The sequence below is a fragment of the Musca domestica genome, unplaced genomic scaffold (assembly GCF_030504385.1).
Source record: "Musca domestica strain aabys unplaced genomic scaffold, Musca_domestica.polishedcontigs.V.1.1 35, whole genome shotgun sequence".
NCBI lineage: Eukaryota > Metazoa > Arthropoda > Insecta > Diptera > Muscidae > Musca > Musca domestica.
Genome location: NW_026712315.1, coordinates 5,930,621 through 5,948,278, shown reverse-complemented (window position 1 = coordinate 5,948,278; position 17,658 = coordinate 5,930,621). Strand labels below are relative to the sequence as shown.

General features: G+C 34.6%; 1 protein-coding gene across 5 annotated transcripts in view; it reads right to left on the bottom strand.

Moving 5' to 3' along the window:
* LOC101900986 (uncharacterized) overlaps positions 1–14,555 on the bottom strand; it is a 65,377-nt gene extending 50,822 nt beyond the window's left edge. Inside the window, exons 1-12 of one of the 5 annotated variants that reach the window (XM_005190435.4) lie at positions 14,368–14,555; positions 12,700–12,753; positions 12,093–12,641; positions 11,942–12,024; positions 8,245–8,391; positions 8,088–8,180; positions 7,854–8,020; positions 7,620–7,788; positions 7,384–7,546; positions 5,465–5,522; positions 5,317–5,400; positions 5,119–5,251 (exon numbers count right to left, since the gene is read on the bottom strand). In XM_005190435.4, the coding sequence (XP_005190492.1) occupies positions 5,119–5,251; positions 5,317–5,400; positions 5,465–5,522; positions 7,384–7,546; positions 7,620–7,788; positions 7,854–8,020; positions 8,088–8,180; positions 8,245–8,391; positions 11,942–12,024; positions 12,093–12,602 (1,607 nt within the window). In that variant the 5' untranslated portion in view covers positions 12,603–12,641; positions 12,700–12,753; positions 14,368–14,555. Of the gene's footprint in view, positions 1–5,118; positions 5,252–5,316; positions 5,401–5,464; positions 5,523–7,383; positions 7,547–7,619; positions 7,789–7,853; positions 8,021–8,087; positions 8,181–8,244; positions 8,392–11,941; positions 12,025–12,092; positions 12,754–14,291 lie in introns of all 5 variants that reach the window. The other 4 variants (XM_059125690.1, XM_005190433.4, XM_005190436.4 and 1 more) reach the window with 4 other exon arrangements.
* Positions 14,556–17,658: the final 3,103 nt, after the last annotated feature.

The following is a 17,658-nucleotide window of genomic DNA, read 5'->3' as shown; positions in this document are numbered from 1 at the left end:
CCAGAAACCTGATATGAATATGAAATTTATCGGATTTATGATTTTGCATACAATTAGGTATAAATGTTCGACTTTCTTGTAATTTTGCCATAACAATATTTTTATTTGTATTAGATGAAGTATTAAAATGGAATACTTCGGTTTATCGGTACCTAACGCACATTTTCTAAAAATTACCACAGATTTCATATAATCTGAAAAAAGTAACCAATGTAGTCTAAACTTCACACGTCGCAATATTTATGTCTTATTTATTTAGGTCCGATACGAAATGGACAACATTGGTCCATTCATTCGGAACCTACTCCATAGATGATCAACAATTTGAATAATCATAACACAAGACAAAATATATTTAAACAATCGAACATAGGCTGAAGGTATACATCTGTGGGCAAACCCGACTGATAATTTTTAATTTGTTTGTTTAGCCGCAAGCCCAAATGTATATTCATCAATTGAAAATTGCAAATCATTTAAACCATATTGTCCCATTGTTTATGGTAAATTTTAAATTATTTTGTGGAATTTTGTCCCATACAAATAGGGATAGACTATAGACTATAAAAATAAAGGGTAAAATGAAAAAACTGCAACCAACTTCAGACTGCTGTCATTTTTAAGCCACTCGTCCGACAGCTGTTAAAACTATTCCAGTGACAGCTCATTATATTGTTTACAAGCGTACAAAAGTATTTTGGTGAGAATTTTCCAGAGCTGAACATATCGCAATATCCCATTCGGCAAATATTGAACAATGAGCTCTGGGTAAAGCCATTGCAATTCCAAAAATGCAAGAACTTACACCGCAGCAGAAAGAACAGAAAATAGACTCAAAAGAGCTAAATAGTTGCTTCGCTAAGCCGAAAGAAGTGAACAGTTTGTAAACAAACAAAATGATCGTGTTTACTACTTGCCAAGAGGTCAGATGAAAATATGCACACGCGGTTAAACAGGACTCAACACAATCGCGCTCAGCACGCGCCTCCCAAGAATGCTTACAAAATAAGGTTCCTCGCTTTATTTCCAGCGCACAGTAACCACTAAAATCTCCGGATACCACCAAATCGTTGGACTATTGTGTCTGGAGTATTTTGAAAATCAAGGTTGGCACTAAAAAATACCAAAGTATCAAGCACCTCAAGCAAGCGCTTCGCCGGGAACGGGCCAAAATACCGCAGAGCAACGTTCGGGCAGCGTATGACGGTTTCATTGGCCGTTTGTAGGCCGTAATTTATGCCAAAGGTAAACAAAGCTAAACTTATTTTCAAATTTGATGCTATTTCCGACATTTTTTGCTTTCATTCAATAAATTCTAAAAATAAAATGTAAAAATTATGGTGTTTGGCTTTGTTGCAGTTATTTTATCTCACCCTGTATATTTTAATTAAAAATCCATTTGTTTATTATTGGACCAAATTTTAGCTGTAGGCTTAAATTATTTATATTGCATATTTTTTTTTGTTTTTTTGGTTTCTGGGTATAATTTCCCTTGGGCTTTTTATGTGACATCACGTAGTTTGTGTTAATTTGGTTTCCAAAATCCACAGTTTCACCTCCCTCCTCACATCAAATTTCATCTTCAAAAATTAGTGAGTATTGTTTTTGCATAGTTTCCCATTCAATTTCCTATTAATTGTTTATAGTCTCTCAACCCCCAAACCCTCAAAAAACACAAATTAATTAATTTCGGCAGCAGGAAAACATAACCAAAGACAAACATACTCACAGCACAACCCAACAACAACAACAATCCGCTAACCAAAAAATAATGCAAACACATTAAACGTTCCGCTTTAGAAGGGGATGATGAGAAACAGTAATTCACTTTCAACGAAATGGTATTATTTCAATAAAATTTCAATTTATTAAAATTACAAGTGTAAAAGGACTAAACAGCGTAACCACTACCCCCCCCCCCCCCCTCTCTATCTCTCTTTGTCCCTCCGCTCAAAATTATGTAGATGTCGACCTACTTAATGTAAGGTCATAATACAGTAATTAGTATGTTATTAATTAAATATTGTCATAATACCTTTCTAATTCCTGAGTTCCCTGTACGGCTGCCTCCGTTCCCCTTCACCACCTTTTCGTTCTTTGAGTATCTGTGTGTGTGTTGTGTTTCTATTGCCAATTATCTCTAAATAAGGAGGTCTCCATGTTTCCTCTTCTTATGTTTTAAGACGCAAAAACAAGAGATAAAATAATACAAAACAACAACAAAAAGAACAAAAACAACAACAAACGACCAACAAGTGAAAGCAATAATGAGGCATAAAATATACAAGAGGTGGTTAATAATAAGTCTTAAATAAATAATTGGGCTTAGTAACCAAAAGTCCAACCCGGCAACATCATCATCGTCGGTGTTTTTGTTATTGGTATTTTTTTAGGTTACTCGGTAACCAGGGACGACCCACGCTTTGCTCAACGCCTTGATATTGGAAAGTGAAATTCATGCAAAATCAAATAATAATTTATTTAGGCTAGCCTATCAACAACATTCGTTTAGTTCACACAATCTTTGGTCGGTATAGGCACAGAGATTTTTTTGGAAGGTCCTGTCTATAAAGCAGAAGTAATTGTTTTACATTAACGGACATCGACAAAGAAATGGAGGTGGCCATTTGCTTACCTACAATCGATTCTTAAACATTTCGACATTTACCTTGAAGAAAAAAGTAGTAGAGACCCATTATTTTAACAATTCTGTTTGTGAATTAAATAAGTGGCTATTCCTATGAAGGAACCCGAGCATTTACAGGGTGAGATAAAAAACTGCAGTCTACTTCAGACTGCTGTAATTTCTTAGCCACTCGTCCGACAGCAGCAGCTAAAATTATTCCAGTGACAGCTCATTATATTGTTTACAAGCGTAGAAAAGCATTTTGGTGAGAATTTTCCAGAAACAAAGTTATTCGGGATGGAATTCAAGCCTGATGATGTGATTTCCTCATATTTGGCTGGAAAACCACAAGTGGCTATCGTTAGAGCATTCCAGCATTTAAATGTGAATAAATCTTTTGTGTCATTATCAAAAAATGCTTTGTGAGCTGAGCATGTCGCAATATTCCAATCGGCAAATATTGAATAAGCTCGGGGTAAAGCCATTGAAATTCCAAAAAGTCCAAGAACTTACACAGGAAAGGAAGAAAATGGACTCAAAAGAGATAAAGAGTTGTTTCGCTTGACCGAAAGTGTTGAACTGCCGAATCTGGTTTTCTCCGATGAGAAAACATTCGTTGTCCAGCAGTTTGTAAACAAACAAAATGAAATGTTGTTTACTTGCCAAAGAGTTCAGCTGAATATGTGCACCTTCGGTTGGCCACCAGAACTCAAGCGCCGGCCATGCTGATGGTTTGGGCCGCCAAACAGCCGATGGTCGCTCTCCGCTCGTATTAATCGACCGTGGCATCAGAATAAATGCCGAATATTATTGCGAAAATATTCTGGAGGGTGTATTAAAGCCTTGGGCACGCAAACATTTTGGCCGAAGACCTTGGACATTCCAACAGGACTCGGCACCATCGTACTTAGGACGCGCCACCCAAGAATGGTTACAAAATAAGGTTTCTCGCTTCATTTCCAGCGCACAATGGCCACCAAAATCTCCGGATAACAATCTGCTGGACTATTGTGCCTGGTGTATTTTGGAACGCAAGGTTGGCACTAAAAAATACCAAAGTGTCGATCACCTCAAACAAGCGCTTCGCCGGGAATGGGTCAAAATACCGCAGAGTAACATTCAGGCAGCGTGTGACGGTATAAGTGGCCGTTTTGAGGCCATAATTCGTGCCAAAGGCGACCAATTCGAACAAATCGGAACATATTCTAAAAGTTGATGCTATTTCTGACAATTTTTGCTTTCATTCAATAAAATTTAAAAAAATGTAAAAATTATGAGATTTGACTTTGTGCAGTTTTTTTATCTCACCCTGCAATTATTCAAAATTTTAAACCTTTGTGGGGGAGTTACTTGATGGAGTGGACCAATATAGTCCACCATTTTCGCACCTGACGTAGAAGTGACGCAAATATTAGGATATGCAAAGTTGAAGCAAAACCGAATTATCCTTTCTCTTTCTGTACAGTAAATTATTTTCTGTGAAAATGTTAACATTTTCTGTGGGAGGTACCAAGGGAGTGAACCGATCGATATTGCCCATTTCCGATCTCGATCTAAGACAGACAGACGGACGTACATCGCTAGATCGACTCCAAATGTCCTGAAACGGATTTAGTCCAAAGAAAAATGTGATTTTTGCCACATTTTCCCACGGATTTGTGTAAATTAATATTTGTAGGGTTCTAGTTTCGGGGGCTGAACATTGAATATTTAGGTCCACCTTTTTCTATAGCTCACATATAAAGATACCCACCGATATTCGGTATTTTGATAATTATAGTCACATTTACTCACGAAATTGTTTCAAATTTGGTATTTTAGAAGATTTGGTAGATGATTATCCTTGAAGTATAAAACTGTCTAAAAAAATTTCCCGTTTTGGTATGGCCCCAATAAAATGGCCTAACCTGGTTTTTTAAAAAGTTGAAATGTTAATGTTAAAAATGCTTTCTTTACTTAATGGTGAAGGGTATTTATATTTCTGCCCGGCCGAATTTAATGTTTTTTTTTTCTTGTTTGAAAGAGATACGGTCAATCTGCTAAGCTGTTAAAAAATATGCAAAAGACTGTATCCGACGCGTTTGACACATTGGATTATCAACTACATGTTAGGACGCATGGGGCATTTAAATTGCCATTTATGAATTGAATTGAATATTTCTTGCTTATATCGTTTTCACAAAATACTATTGCAGGCCCCAAACAAATATCTTCATTCCAAAGACATTACAATTGTTAATCCATAAAAGATATTCTAGTTTTACAGTATCTATTTATGCTCTTTTTATCCCAAAGAAAACTTGTACAGGCAATTTAATGTAAACAAAACTTTTTAAAAGTCTTCAGTTTATAGAAGTTCCCTAAAATATATTTTAGATATAAGTAGTAAATCTCCTGCCTGAAGAAAACGTACTGTATAAAATAAGTCTTTTTTGCATAACTATGATCAACTACAAATAAAATTAAAAGTAAAAAAAATAAGTTAAACTTACCTTAACCAATGTCTTTTTGTAATACTGGTGTGACAGCATATGGCATCATATTGATCGGCAACCCAAACAATTAATATTATATAGAACGCTGTTGTTGTATCATTGAAGAACTCCGACATTATAGCCTCCATGCCTGTTGAAAATTTAATATAGATATGAGTAAATGTCGATTAAAAATAAAATGGTATTTTTACTCACCAACTAAAGCTAATATGACAATCAACAGGGGAGCTATGGGAAAACGAGCAGTTACATTGAATTCCAACATTTGTAAGAGGTCCACTGGAAATATTAGAAAAAAATTGAATTAAAAAAAATACGCAAATAAAATATTTGATAGTCTTACCAATGAAAACAAATATTTGATGATGCGAAAATCGCAATAGCATTGATATTGAAAAGGTCTAAAATATAAAAAAGAAAACGTATTAGCACCAATGAATACCTTGATATATTTACTTATACAATCATGCGGAATTTCTTCACTCTTAGGATTCGTCTATCAATTGGAAGGAATTGTATACATAAAGAAGATAAACGTGTATACACGACGGTTCTTGAGCCGTTTTCTTTTTAAATGTTTTTATATAATTTAGTAATCTCTTACCACCTAGCTACTTATTTTACCAGATGTCATTCTTAAAGACTTTAGAAATTAGTGAAAATCTTTACAAGACATTATACAAATACAGTACCTCTTGAAGGTAGATTGTCTATAGATGGAATTTGAAAGGCCCCATATTTTTAGAGTCTTTAAACGATTTTCTTTTTATTGTCAATGTTTAAAAAGTTTTCTGTCTAAAAATTCCTTAATATCTCCTATCTTTTATATGTTTTCTACCCATAGAAGACCATCAAAAAAAACTTAAGGAGAACTTCTTCCCAAAGAAGACCTATAAAATGTCCTAAATCATTTCTATCATTTCCTTAGAATAATGGCAGGCTATTTTACGAGTTTCTATCCATAAACGACGTTCACGAAAAAAGCAGCCCTTTTGGATATCAGTACAATAATATAATATATATTGCATCCATGTACTTTCCAGGGTCTTGAGAGCTTTCCATCATAAGGAAACCTATACAATAAATTATACTTATTGAAATATTTTGGTCTTTTGTCTACAAAAATAAAAACTCCAAATGGAATTCTTAAAGAAAATCTCATATATAAGAAACTTAAGGGAGAAGCCACTTTGAAGGTTGTAGATTGTTTAACGAGTTTCTATAAATAAAAGATTCAGGGTGTTTTCTATCCAGAAAAGGTGTTTAGAAAACACTTTCTATAAGGCGTCCTTTTATTGAAAGCATTGCAACAGCTTTTTACCTTTGGAAAGTATTTACAGAATGTTCTATTTATTGAAAATTTTGAAAAGTTCTTAAGTCTTTGGAATGTGTTAAACCAATAGATTTCCGTTTACAGAGATCTTTCATAAGAGCTTTCATCTAAAAATAAACGTTGGAAAAGCTTCTATATGGCTACCTATCTTTATTTTAGATAGCTTAAATATATATCTATCAACAGGGTGAGATGAAAAAACGTCAACCAACTTCAGACTGCTGTCATTCTAAGTCACTCGACAGCTGTTAAAATTATTCCAGTGACAGCTCATTATATTGTTTACAAGCGTACAAAAGCATTTTGGTGGGCATTTTTTAGAAAAAGAGGTATTTGGGATGAAATTCAAGCGTGATAGTGTGGTTTCTTTATATTTGGCTGGAAAACAACAAGTGGCTATCGTTAGAGCACTCCAGCATTTAGATGTGAATAAATCTTTTGTGTCCCGTACCATCGCTTGTTACCGTGATACTGGTACCGTAGCCCGAGGTCAAGGAAGTGGACGGAAGAAAACAGCACAAGGTAAGTACTAAAAATACCAAAGTGTCGATCATTTCAAGCAAGCGTTTCGCCGGGAATGGCCCAAAATACCACAGAGCAACATTCAGGCAGCGTGTGACGGCTTCATTGGCCGTTTGAAGGCCATAATTCGTGCCAAAAGGTGATCAATTCGAACAAATCTAAACTTATTGTAAAATTCGATGCTATTTCCGACATTTTTTAAATTTGATTTAAAAAATAATGTAAAAATTATGGCGTTTGACTTTGTTGCAACTTTTTATCTCACACTGTATATATATATTTTTTTTTCTATTAAACTATCTATCTATCCATATATCTATCTTTCTATATAAATATTTATCTGAAAAGTACCAAGATTTTCCTTTTTCACTATTTCATTTCCTTGAAATATTTCGATGAATACTCACAAACAATATCATAACAAAAAATGCCGTAGGATATGAACTCCATGCCGTCCACCAAGTGGAAACAAAACGATAATGTTCACCAGTAATGACATTACGTAAATAGCCTTTATTTTCTTCCTTTTCGGCAATGACACGTACCGAAGTCATAAGTAAATCATCATAGCTTAGGAGAAATAAAGAAAAAAAACTTCATTGACTTTCTAAACATAACAAAAATTTGTTTTAAAACTACTTACCCTAAAAGTTCTTTAAGTAAAAATTTGCTAAATCTATCACCAAAACATTTATTGGTCATGGGATCCAAACGTACAACGCGAACGGGTATTTGTAAGCGTTTTCGGGTGGCTGGCGATAAACGTAAATTACCATATTCCAGTGAATATTCCACAATGTATTGTTCATCTGCTAGGGAAAACAATAAGAAAAAGGTTTAAGTCCAATCTAAACTTTTTATGTTCTAAAAATATTACCATATTCCATGTCGGGATTCTCATGATATTCCGTTGCCTGTTGTTGTTTGTCTTTTAAGTAACTTTCGTAGACTTCTTCGTGTTGCAGGTAATAGGTAAATGTTTCATTTGTTGCATATTTGTGATGATACAATTGGTTCTTAGTCTTCGGTCCTATTCCATAAAAACTAAAGGTGATAAAGAGAGAACATAACATTGTTTTCAATGCTAACATTTAAATATTATTCCACTTACTAATCAGAGTAAAGCTTTCGCATATTCCTTTCATAGACCTGACTTTCTTCATACAATTCCATGCGTTTGTCCAAATTGGGTATGACCTCCACCCTAAAAAGGGGGAAACGATTTTCAAAATTTGTTACAAATTTTGTTGGGCGTTATATTTATTTACCTTAGAACTCCATCCCTTGGCCAGTCTTGAACGTGCTCCAAACAAGTAGCTGGATTTTTTATAAACGACATATGAATGTAAACCAAAGCCGAGAAGAAGAGCAGTGCTTTAGCGAGGAAGAAGTACTCCAAAGCTCGTTGAAAAGGTCTGAAAATAAATGAAAAATGATTGCGATTAATTGGGGAAGGACTGCCTTTAAAAAATATTTCATTTTGAAATATTTTTTAGGATTTCCAAGACAATACTCGCCGATTTTTAGTACAGTTTTCAGAAGACTTTAAGGGCCATAAAAAGGAGATTTTAAACATAAGGACCTCAAATGTGTAATTTTTCAAAAATACTTTAACAGGGCCATAAAACTTTTTTAATTTTTTTAAACAACTATCAAAACTAGAAAAGACAGATTTTTAATAATATTTTAAATTTACTTTGAGTTCCACAAAACTTGGATTTTCAATAATATTTCCAAAAAGTATTGGGGTTATAAAACGTGGATTTTTAATCAAATTTTGAATTGAGTAGGAATATAAAAGTTGATTTTTCGAATCTCTGTTATATTCGAACAAAAAAATTTTGACTTGACCAGATCTATAAAACGTGAATATTAATACTATTTTTGAAGGCATTTCTGAGCCGGGAGATGAGAAATGTTTTTTTAATAATATTTTCAAATGACTTTGAGGACCATAAAAAGGATTTTTAATCATATTTTGAGAGGACGTTCAAGGAAAGAATTATTATTGTAGCGAGATATTTCTATAATATTTTAACAGGACTTTCGGAGCTATAAGACTTTTACAGAGCCATGAAAGCAGTACTTTCACTTATTTTACCCTCAGCCATATGGCCATAGAGGGTATATATCATTAGATACGGTCGAGATCGGAATATTCCTTCCCCACATGGGAATCAAGATCTTTGAAAAACAAAATGCTCAAAAAGGGGGATGGATATAAGCATCCAACTCTCTTCAAATTTCAAAAACACACAAACATTTTTGCTAACACAAGATCTGTTGTGATAGATATCTGCCAACCCCTTCTCGTGCCTCACCCACAAAGGGTCACAATTTTCAATAATTTTATCTGTCAATACTTGCGAAACAAGTCAACGATTTTTTACAACTAAATATTTCTCTCAACCAGAAACCTGAGTTGAATATGGAATTTAGGATTTCGCATAAAATTGGAGGATATAAATGATCGACTTTCTTTTAATATTGCCCACACTAATATTTTTCTCTGTATTGGATGAAGTATGAAAGTGAAATACTTCGGTCGACTACGAACGTTTTAACATTTTCTAAAAATTATCACATACCTCATATAAAGTGAAAGAAGTAGTCGATACAGTCCAAACCTGGCACGTCGCAATATTTATATAATATTTACAGGGTGAGATGAAAAAACTGCAACCAACCATTGACTGCTGTCATTTCTAAGCCACTCGTCCGACAGCTGTTAAAATTATTTCAGTAACAGCTCGTTATATTGTTTACAAGCGAACAAAAGCAATTTGGTGCGAGTTTTCCAGAACAAAAAAAGTTATTCGTGACGGAATTGAAGCGTGATGGTGTGATCTCTTTATGTTTGGCTGGAAAACCACAAGTGTGTCTCGTACCATCGATCGTATCCGTGATACTGGTAGCGTAGCCCAAAGTCAAGGAAGTAGACGGAAGAAAACAGCAACATCAGCAGAAATGGTTCGAAAAGTAAAGAAGCAACTTGATCGAAACCCGCGTTGCAGTAGCCGAAAAATTGATCGTGTGCTGAACATAACGCAATATTCCATTCGGCAAATATTGAAAAATGAGCTCGGGGTAAAGCCATTACAATTCCAAAAAGTGCAAGAACTTACACCGCAACAGAAAGAAAATAGACTCAAAAGAGCTAAAGAGTTGCTTCGCTTGGTCGAATTTGGTTTTTTCTCCGATGAGAAAACATCCAGTATCCAGCAGTTTGTAAACAAACAAAATGATCCGATCGTGTTTACTTGCCAAAGAGGTCAGCTGAAAATATGCACCTTCGGTTGGCCACCAGAACTCAAGCGCTGGCCATGGTGATGGTGTTTGCCGCCATAACAGCCGATGGTCGGTCTCCGCTCGTATTAATCGACCGTGGCATCAGAATAAATGCCGAATATTATCGCGAAAATATTGTGGAGGGTGTATTAAAGCCTTGGGCACGCAAACATTTTGGCCGCAGACCTTGGACATTCCAACAGGACTCAGCACGCGCCACCCGCACTCAGCACGTGCCACCCAAGAATGGTTAGAAAATGAAGTTAATCGCATCATTTCCAGCGCACAATGGTCACCAAAATTTCCGGATACCAATCCGTTGGACTATTGAGTCCGGAGTATTTTGGAAAGCAAGGTTGGCACTAAAATTACAAAAGTGTCGATCACCTCAAGCAACGCTTCACCGGGACGGGCAAAAAGGCCGCAGAGCACCATTCGGGCAGCGTGTGACCAAAGGCCATTATAGTATGTGAAGGCCACAATTCATGCCAAATGTGACCAATTCGAACGAATCTAAACTTATTCTAAAATTTGATGCTATTTCCGAAATGTCTTGCTTTTATTCAATTAAATTAAAAAAATAATAAAAAATTATGGCGTTTGACTTTGTTGCAGTTTTTTTAACTCACCCTGTATTTAGGTCCGATACGAAATGGATAATATTTGCCTACTCCCTCGGAACCTACTCGATAGAGGGTCAACATTCTGACAACGCATTCAGGTTCATAAACTTATTTTTTATTTCTATTTTTAAAACCTTTAAGGGTCTTAATTGAAATCTTTACTTATATTTTGTCAAAAAAATTACGCGACATGAATTTTTAATTATATTTTTTCCAAATACTTTCGCCACAAAACGTGGATATTTCAAATATACTTCTACTGACATTCCATAACACAAAATGAGCAAATTAAAATAAAGTTTACAAACACTTTTTGACCATACCCGTTGAAGTTTTTTTAATAACACTTTTATAGAACTTTCAACGCCATAAATTGTCGTTTTTCAATCACATTTTTAGGGGCCACAGATTGTAGACTTTTTAAAAGCTAATAAGAACTTTTGACCATAAGATCCAAAAAACGATTTTGCAACCTATAACAGAGCTGTTATCCACGATTTTTTGAGACAAGGTCTTTTTAAGGAGATTTTTCTTCTTAATAGTCCTGGGAAACAGCTCACCTACTATTTCCCAGGACTATTAAAGTCATACATAGGGACTTCTTTGATCGGCATTCAATGATGCTCCTATTTCGATTTTCAGACGTCATTTAATAGTTCCAATAAGTCCATAAAATATCGATTTGTTACAGGTGAATGTTTTGTCACATTTTTAAAAAATTGCAATGCCACAAAACATAAATTATTATATATAGTTTTTGAAATGTTTTCACATTTTTGAAGATTTTCTAGACCCTATACTCGTTTTAAGAATCATATTTTTTTTTTAATTTATGTTTTATTACATTGGTTTTATTAACACTTTTGAACTTCTTGTGGACCTTTTTATTAACACCTTTGAACAACATCCTGGTCTACAATCTTGTAAATATCAATAAATATTTTTGCAAAGGACATATATATTAACATTTTTTATGGACTTTTTTAAGTATGGACACCTTTGCAAGACTTTCTAGAGTTTTTGATAAATATTTGCGCCTATACATAGTACTCACTTGGGAAACATTTGCGCATATATCAATGCCACTTTAAAATAAATTGCATGGAACAGACGATTTCGCATATTCATGATGTTGTTCTGGAACAAACGAAAACCAAATATTAATCAAATTACAAAATATTTTTATATAAATTCTATTTTCTTACTTGTCCCGGTGCTCCGATTCCAATTACACCGCCGGCGGCACCACGATTACGTTGATTATTCAAACCATTGGCGGCTAAATAACTAACGCTAATAACATTTGCTATTTGATTGACATCAATTTCTACAGCAGCAGCGCCGGCGCCAGCTGCTTGCTGTTGTGGAGCCTGTTGTTGTTGTTGCTGCTGCTGGGGAGGTGTTGATGGTTGCTGTTGTCCAGCATTATGTTGTTGCTGCAGTTCAGTATTTTGTTGTTGAGGTTGTTGCTGTGATGTTGTTGGTGACTCCAGTTGTGTTGTTGTTGTTGGGGTTTGTTGTGGTGTTGTTGTGGATCCCCCACTTGTTGTTGTTGTGGATTCTCCGCTTGTTGTTGCGGGTTCACTAGTTGTTGTCGATGTGACAATTTCTGATGTTTCTGATTGGGCCTCAGCATTCTCTGCCGTTGTCGAACTTGACGTTTCCGTTGCAATGTCGGATGCATTATTAGTGGGTCTACTCGTTGATTCTGACATTCTTAAACAATACTGCCGCCAATGTTGTTTGCCGCTTTCCTACAATGTTGACAGATTACTAAAGAAAAACTTAAACTGCAGCACCAGCAACATTTACTAATGACAACAAGTAGTACAACTCTTCCGAGATAAAGAAGCAGAGCTAAGCTTGCTAAAAATAAATAAAACAAAAACATAAAATAACTTGTTTAGTGTATTTAATTAACTAATTGATTTTGAAAAACAGTTCGAAAACCTATAGATTGCATTTAAAATTTTTTAATGTTTGTATACATTAATGCATTTCCTCGGGAGCCTGAATTAAAGAATGCAAAGAAAATATTGTTATTTTTATAACAACATTTCTTTTGAAAGCAATTTAATGGTGAGTGAAAAAACATATCCTAGGTATCTAAACGACAATTAACAACATCATCACGACGTTTTAAGAACTAGTTCAAATGTAAACAAAAACAAGTAAAATATCAGTCGGTTTATTATTATTCAAACACTTGACTCTTTATGGATTGGTCCGATTTCTATCATCTTTATAACAGATCTTGTGGAATAGAATGTTAGTTTCGTGTTTTATGAGCTTCATGAATATTCTAAATGTTGACCCTTTGTGGGGAGGTGCCAGAAGGGGTGAATCAATATATTCCATCTTCACACCAACTCTTAGGTTAATATAAATATTATGATGTGCTTAATTTGAAGACAATCGAAAACTTACATCACATTCTATACGAGTTATAATTATTCAAAATGTTGAGGTACTTGAACTGGTGAACCCGCACCCAATGGGCATTTCCATGGCCAAGGAAAACACGACGTACAGAGACTGAGAAAACAACCGATCTGTTTATGAACCGACATTATTATGGGAAAATTTCCGGATCCAAGAGAAATGACGGCTTGTCATGTTTTGGTTAACTTTGGATAATTTGCCAATGTAACATATTGGAAAATACATCAACATCTCCCAGATCCTCATGACTCCTCATGATTACCATGGCAACGTGACAAAGCCAGCCCTGGCAAGTGAATGCCCGCCATAGCTAGTCCGGTCCATAATACGAAAACGATGTCAGATCTTCAAAAGGCGTTTTGTTTAGATCTCATAAAAATTCAGTTCATTGATCTCCAACTTCAAAAACAACAACCACAGCTTCATAACTTCGTCTGAGGCACAAAAACAATAAAAGAGATGTGAAAACAAAAACTTCCGCCTAAAACTGCATTAATTTTTTCAGCAATTTAAGCTATTCTTCTTTAAAACATTTTCTGTTTATAGGTACGGTTTCAAACTAACAGTCCAAACACACCTGATTGAAACAAAAGATAATTGGGCAAAAAAAACTCTATTTAACCTTCTCTATGTGTTTATCGTCGTTTTGTTGTTGTGGTGTTGCGGGTTGACGGTGACGATGTTTTTTCTGACACAACAACAAAAATAATAATACACAGCAAATAGAACTTTTTTACGGACAATAACAATACACACGGGCAAGGTGTGTAGCTTTACTGTTTTTGATTTACACAATTATAATTTTCAGTGCGGACAAGATTTTGTTGCGATTTTTTATTGAGTTGTGACAGTTTTTTTTTTTAATTTCCCAATGATATTGCTTAATATTTTCTTGTTTCATTAGGCAACCGAGAATACGAAAATTGCTCAACTCTTAATTTTTCCACTATGTTTTTCCTCACTTGTTCATTTGTCGTATGATTCTTATGATTCTCTTTTCATGGTGACTGTTGTTTCCATGATTTTATGGGGTTTTACCTTTCTATGGTTAGTTTATCGATTTATGTTACTAAAAACACAAAACGTCATTATCGGCATGAGCATTCGCCGCAGAAACTTTAAATTTTGTTTAACCGAAATAAACTTGTGAATTGTCTTATTTTTCGTGATTAATTCTGATTTTCCGTCGTTCTGATTTGACGTTTCACCTGCGAGTTAGGGACACGAAAGTCGATTTTCGTTCTGGTGTAAAAATCAATTTTTTATCGATTTCGATAATGGCTGAGATTTCGTTTAACGGTGTTTATACGAGGGTTTTCCTTGTATTGCTAAAAAATGGTACAATCCATCGTAGAACTAAGAAGGTAAAGTCATGCAATCATATGTTTAATTTTTTTTTTCAAAATTGTTTATTTACATATCAATTGTACATACACAAATCAGAGATTTTCCCTTTATGATATCGAAATACATTTTTTTCTTTTGGTGCCCCTGTTCTGTTTTGAATAAAAGGGAAAATAATTTAAAATTTTTTCAGATTATTTCAAAATGTATAATATTGGGATAAAACAAAATTGTTCCTCTATCTTGGATTCAATTTTGTGGTGGAACCCCAAAAATTTAAATAAACAAAGCAAACTGTCGCATGTTCAAAAAGTCTATGCTATCACTGCAGTTACCTTGAAGTTAAGCAACCTTTCTTATTGAGCCATGGGTACAATGAAATCAAGGTAGGGAACTGAAAACATTCGATTTTATTATACCCTACAACACTTTGTGTTGGGGTTATTATAAGTTTGATTGGGCCAAAAATTATGTAGTACCACGAAATATTGATTTCCCACATAGGAAAGTACATATGGATCTTCCTATCTCGCCGAGCTGAGTCGATATAGCTATATATTTCCGTCCGTCCGTCTGTCCATGTTAATTTGTAATCACTCTACAAGTCGCAATTATAAGCCGATCTTCACGAAATTTAAAATGTAGGTGGGGTTAAGGTCAGAATAGAACCCTATTTCTTTTGGAGATGATCGCATAATATTTAGTGGTTGAAATCATGGTAGAAGAATATAGGTAGACGCATCGACGCAGCTGCTGAGACAATGAAATGTCAAACCAATTTTGGAATTGAAAATGTTGAATGAAAAATTTTTTAAATTTGTAAAAATTGTTGAAAAGGCATTTTATAATAACCTCCGAATGACGACGTATAAGAAAACATATAAGAAGCTACTTATATTTGAAAATAAATTAAAAAAAAATTGACATATCAATGCTCCCAAGCGTTGATGCATCTACCTGTATTTTTCTACCATGGTTAAAATGGACAAAAAACTGAAAAATTTCTTTATTTTTTCAGTTGCTCTACAGGTCACAATTATAGACCAATAGAAGCGAAAGTCATCATAGGGCTAGAGCCTTGGGCTGGGCAGAAGCTTTCCAATTTTGATGGTCTTCGGGTAATATTTAGTGGTTGAAATAGGCCATACCATTTGTGATAAATAAAAGTTAAATTTTCCATTAAACCGCGAATATTTTTAATGCGGCGAAATCACAAATAAACGAACAGGAGAACTCTGACCGTTACGTAGATGCCGATAGTAAAAATATCAGATATATATAGAGAAATATATACAATGTATATATACAAAGGAAGGGGATGTTAGCTAGAATGCTTATATCTCCAGAGTGGCTGGAGCTATTTTGACAAAGTTTGTAAATTTAGAATGCCCTTTTGGCATAAAAGTATAAAATCTTAAAAAATTGCGTAAAAAGATGCCGATAATTATGTTAATATAGATTTTGTAGTATTTTGTGACATTTTTTTTATTTTTTCATATTTTTTATCGCATGCGATTTTTTCAATTTGACTTATAATATTGAAGTGTATATTTTGTAATATTTTTGCACTTTACAACACAGGTTGGGGTTATTATTTATAACCAGATTGCAATTATCGTTCGATCCTCACGAAAGGTAGGGTAAGGCTCAGAAGGGCTAAATCTATTGTTTTCAAAGATGTCCGCAATATATTTAGGGGTTCAAATGGACCAGCAACTCAAAATGTTCCTGATTTTGCATCCGTTATAAAGGTCACAAATAGAAACCAAGGGACACGAAATCTTGCATGAAGTTAGAATTTAAGACAACGGGTAGAATGGACCACTACTTGTGTGTAAAACCAGTAAACAAAGTCTTAAAGTCGGGCGGGGCCGATTTTATGATACCCTACACCACTTTGCTAATTTAGTAGAGTTGCGCATAAAAATTATAAGTTTTTATGGGAGAATTCAATCATACACGCTGTGATTATAATTATAATTTAAAGTTCAAAGGACTAAATATGCCGAAGCATTTGTATCTTTTAAATTCGGACTTGCATTACCCATTTGGTGCACAATTAATTTGAAATCGGATAAAAATATATAAGGGAGCTATATCCAAATCGGAACCGATCTCGATAAAATTTGGCAAAGATATTTCTGAGCTGTATTTGATATATTTCCCTGAATATCGTTGTTACAAAGTGCATATTACGGCTGTGGGTAACAAATCTGACAAATCGGATGAACAGTATATGTGGGAGCTATAGCTATATCTGAACTGATCTTCACCAAATTTGACATACTAGCTTCTAGACTCAATTCATCCAATTTGGGCAAATATTAGACGTTTGGTGCACAATCAAAGGTAAATTGGACGAAGTTATATATGGGAGCTATATTTTAAAAATCTGAACCGATATCGATAAAATTTAGCAAATGTATTTCTGAGCTGTATTTGATATATTTCCCCAAATATTGTTGTTACAGTGTGCATATTACGGCTGCGGAGGACAAAAATAACAAATCGGATGAACAATATATATGGGTGCTATAGCTATACCTGAACCGATTTCGATCAAATTTGGCATACTTATTTTCAGGTCCAATCTGATCGTACGTGCAAAATTCGAACTGATATTAAACGTTTGGTTCACAATAAAAGTCAAATCGAACGAAGATATATATATGGTAGCTATATCTAAATTTTGACCGATTATCTCCAATTTCAATAGGGTTCGTCCTTGGGCCAAACAAATGATTTGTGCAAAATTTCATCTGGATCGGGTAATAAATGCGAACTGTACTTTGTTTACAAAAATACATGGACAGTCGGACGGACGGACAGACGGACGGACGGACAGATGGACGGATGGACGGACGGAATGTGGACAGAATGTGATTTTATGCAGATCATCAAAAGGAAATATGGGTCTATCTCGTTTTCTTTTGCCTGTTACAAACAAATGCACAAAGACATAATACCCTGATCACCTCGTGCTGT